This window comes from Olea europaea, unplaced genomic scaffold (assembly GCF_002742605.1).
Source record: "Olea europaea var. sylvestris unplaced genomic scaffold, O_europaea_v1 scaffold9497, whole genome shotgun sequence".
NCBI classification, from domain to species: Eukaryota; Viridiplantae; Streptophyta; class Magnoliopsida; order Lamiales; family Oleaceae; genus Olea; species Olea europaea.
Genome location: NW_019267994.1, coordinates 509 through 5,195, shown reverse-complemented (window position 1 = coordinate 5,195; position 4,687 = coordinate 509). Strand labels below are relative to the sequence as shown.

The window sequence follows — 4,687 nt, the reverse complement described above, 5'->3', positions numbered from 1 at the left end:
AGAGATGTTTGAAAAGTTCATGGTAACAACCAATCAGTATATGGAAGCCAACAATCAGTTTATGCGAAAGACAGATGCAACTCGTCAAGACTAGAGTGCAGCAATCAAAAATTTGGAGACACAAATGGGATAGATGGCCATCTCCATGATGGGTAAAGCACCAAGAAATCTGCCTAGCAACACTGAAATCAACCCTAAGGAGCACGCAAAGGCTATAACAACTAGAAGTGGAGTACAACTATCGGAGATAAATGTCAAAAGATCGGTAGCTAGCAAGGAATCAGCACCAACCTCGGATGATGAAATTATGGAACAAACTGAACAAACAACAAGGAATGTGGTCGAGAAGAATTCCAATACATCACGGGATGCCATTCCTATCAACCCTCATGAGCCTCCTATTCCGTTTCCACAGAGATTGAAAAAGCACAAATTGGATCAGCAATATAGTAAATTTCTTAAAGTCTTCAAGAAACTACACATCAACATCCCATTTACTGAAGCACTTGTTTAGATGCCAAGTTATGTAAAATTCCTGAAGGATAGCCTCTCCAACAAGTGAAAGATAGAAGAACACGAAACAATGCTAACTGAGGAGTGTAGTGCCAGAATCTAGAGAAAGTTGCCTCCAAAACTAAAGGATCCAGGGAGTTTTACTGTACCTTGCACTATTGGGAATTGTCATTTTGATAAAGCATTGTGTGATTTAGGTACAAGTATTAATTTAATGCCTCTCTCTCTGTTTTAAGAAAACTCGGCTTGGGAGAAGCTAAAGCCACAACGGTTACATTACAGTTAGCAGATCGATCCCTTACACATCTAAGAGGGATCATTGAAGACGTATTGGTTAAAGTGGAAAAGTTCATATTTCCAGCCGATTTTCTTATCTTGGATATGGAGGAAGATAAGGATGTTCCACTTATATTGGGGCGACCTTTCCTAGCTACTCGAAGAACGATTGTTGATGTTCAGAAAGGGCAGTTTATATTGAGGCTTGACGAAGAGCAAATCTCGTTCAACATGTTCAAGGCAATGAAATTCCCAACGGAGTCAGACAGCTGTTTCCAGATCGATGTAATTGACAGAATAATTCAAGATACATTTCGGCTACATCATCCTTCCGATGCTTACGAGGCGTACATTGCACATTCTCAATCCACTCACACTGATTCGAGTGAGATTGAAACATGTGCACGATTTTTGAAAACTAATCCTCCATACATACACGACGTTACTTCGAAGAGCTGGGAACCAAGACTACACAGTCAGTGCCATCTATTCAGCAACCTCCCAAATTGGAACTCAAGCAACTGCCACCACACCTGAGATATGCTTACCTGGGAAAATCTTCTACACTTTCGGTTATTATTTCGAGTACTGTCAGTGAGGTGGAGGAAGAAAAACTACTTCGGTTGGTAAGGGAGAATAAGATAGCCATTGGATGGTCGATTGCAGATATCAAGGGGATCAGCCCGTCGCTATGCATGCACAAAATACTCATGGAGGAAAAATTCAAACCAAGCATTGATGGTCAGCGGAGATTGAATCCACACATGAAGAAAGTGGTTAGGGCTGAGGTATTGAAGTTACTCAACGCAGGCATCATCTATCTAATATCAGATAGTGTTTGGATCAGTGCAGTACAAGTTGTTCCCAAGAAAGGGGGTATCACAGTGATAGAAAACGAGAAAAATGAGTTATTTCCTACACGGACTGTGACTGGATGGAGAGTGTGTTACTGTAAACTAAACACTGCTACTCGAAAGGATCACTTCCCACTACCGTTCATTGATCAGATGCTGGAGAGACTAGCAGGGCATTCACATTACTGCTTTCTGGATGGATATTCTGGGTATAATCAGATTCCAGTAGCACCTGACGATCAGGAGAAGACAACTTTCACTTGTCCCTATGGTACCTTTGCATACCATAGGATGTCGTTTGGTTTATGCAATGCTCCTGCAACTTTTCAGCGCTACATGATGGCTATCTTCTCAGATATGATTGAAAAATTCATCGAGCTATTCATGGACAATTTCTTAGTGTTTGGGTCTTCATTTGATGAGTGCTTGGAGCATTTGAGTCTTGTACTACAGCGGTGTACGAAGACTAACTTGGTATTGAATTGGGAAAAATACCACTTTATGATACAGGAAGGCATCGTGATAGGACACAGAATCTTAGCAAAGGGTATTCAAGTGGACAGAGCAAAGATTCGGGTGATCGAGAAATTACCGCCACCTACATCTGTGAAAGGTGTTCGTAGTTTCTTCGGACGTGTCGATTTCTACAGAAGGTTCATCAAGGATTTCTTAAAGATTACTAAACCGCTGTCTGTGGATGAAGGAATCCACATTTAGGTTCACAGATGAGTGTCTGCTCATTTTTAACACCTTAAAGGAGAAGTTGATTTCAGTACCCGTGATCATCACACCAGATTGGAATCTGCCATTTGAATTAACGTACGACGCCAGTGATTATGCTGTTGGGGCTATCTTGGGACAACGAAAAAATAAGATATTTCACATGATTTACTGTGTAAGTAAGACCTTGAACGACGCTCAACTCAATTATGCCACTACAGAAAAAGAGCTCCTTGCCGTAGTCTATGCCTTTGACAAATTTCGGTCATATCTCGTGGGATCAAAGGTCATCATTTACACAGATCACGCTGCTATCAAGTACTTAATGGAAACAAGAAGGATGCAAAGCCTTGTCTCATTCATTGGATATTGTTCCTTCAAGATTTTTACTTGGAAATCAGGGATAAGAAAGGCAGTGAAAATGTAGTGGCAGACCACTTATCTAGACTCGAGGCCACAGAACAAACAGAAACAATGGAAATCAACAAAGTCTTCCCAAATAAACAGATTTTTGGTTTAGGGGAGGCACCCTGGTATGCAGACATAGTTAACTACTTAGCCAGGTCTATCATGCCGCTTGATTACTCCAGTCACCAAAAGAAGAAATTTTTCTCTGAATTGAAATATTATTTTTGGGAGGATCCCATTCTATACAGGCGGGGGGCTGATCTAATTGTTCGTTGCTGCGTACCTAACGAAGAAGTGCCTTTGATATTAGAACATTGTCATTCATCTACATATGCAAGCCATTTTGGTGCTTCAAGAACAGCAGTGAAGATCCTTCAATTAGGTTTTTATTGGCCTACACTATTTAAAGATGCTTTTGAATTCGTGAAAAGGTGTGACCGATGTTAATGCACCGAAAATATGTCCAAGAGAAATGAAATGCCTTTGTATAGTATCCTGGAGGTGGAACTATTCAACGTCGGGGGGATCGACTTCATGGGGCCATTTCCTCCATCCTTCTCTAATCAGTACATATTGGTGGCTATGGATTACATATCGAAGTGGGTAGAGGCCGTTGCACTGCCTACCAATGATGGGAATGTGGTGATTGAGTTTCTAAAAAAAAAATATTTTTACCCGCTTTGGAACACTAAGGGCTATAATCAGTGATGGGGGCAAACATTTCTGCAATCGTCAGTTCGAACAATTGTTGGCTAAATATGGTGTTAAACATCATGTAGCCACTGCATATCATCACCACACTAGCGGACAGGTCGAAGTGTACAATAGACAATTGAAGTGAATACTCAAAGTCACAGTAAGCTCGTCACGAAAGGATTGGTCTAAGAAATTGGACGACGCTTTGTGGGCCTATAGGACTACATTCAAGACCCCTATCGGAATGTCACCATATCGACTGGTTTTCAGGAAAGCATGCCACTTACCTCTTAAGATAGAACATCATGCTTACTGGGCAATGAAAAAATTGAATTTGGATTTGAAGGCTACGGGTGAAAAATGTCTCCTACAACTTAATGAGCTGGATGAGCTCAGAATGGAAGCCTACAATAATTCAAGAATCTACAAAGAGCGCACCAAGAAATGGCATGACATGCACATTCAGAGGCGTGAAGTGCAGAAAGTGCTACTCTATAACTCTAGGCTTAAGCTGTTTCCAGGAAAACTGCGATTGAGGTGGTCTGGTTCATATACTATTACACAAGTTTTTCCACATGGGGCAGTTGAGATCACTCACGACAGCAAAGGGACATTCAAGGTTAATGGACAGCATCTGAAGCACTATTGGGGCGGTGATTTTTCAAAGGAAAAGTCTACCGTTCATCTTAGACCACCAGAATGAAGTAACACGGTAAAGTCGAGCTATCGACTATAATCTACGCTAGGTGGGAGGCAACCCACTGTATCCTTTTATTAGCTTACTTTCCACATTATTTTAGAATTATTTCATTTTTGCATTTGCATTTTTCTAGGTCATCGGTGAGTTTGAAATGATTTTGGGAGTTTGGGAGTAGAGTTCACGTATTTCTAAATAAAAGAACGTTTTTATTTAAAAAAATTAAGAGGGGAAAATTTTACGAGCGACATATCTTATTGCATTGCAGTAAAAAATAAAAAAAAAAACCTATGTGACTGCATAGCCCTTTACCGAAAACAAAAGGGGGTTTTTTATATCTACTATGCGACCACATAGTTTTGAACTATGCGGCCGTATAGTACTCTCTCGGTCATGGTATTAAACCATGACCGAGCCATTATCCCCCATTCCCCCCTAATTTCCTCCCACACCATACTCACCACTCTCCAACACACATCAACACGTCGAACTTCACTCGACTCCCCACTCCATTTACTCCATA

At 40.9% G+C, this 4,687-nt stretch overlaps 1 protein-coding gene across 1 annotated transcript; it reads left to right on the top strand.

Annotated features, from left to right (window-relative positions):
* The first annotated feature begins 3,711 nt into the window (after positions 1–3,711).
* LOC111392637 lies at positions 3,712–4,170 on the top strand. The gene has a single exon (XM_023018014.1). It carries the CDS (start codon positions 3,712–3,714, stop codon positions 4,168–4,170), a length of 459 nt encoding a protein of 152 aa, XP_022873782.1.
* Positions 4,171–4,687: the final 517 nt, after the last annotated feature.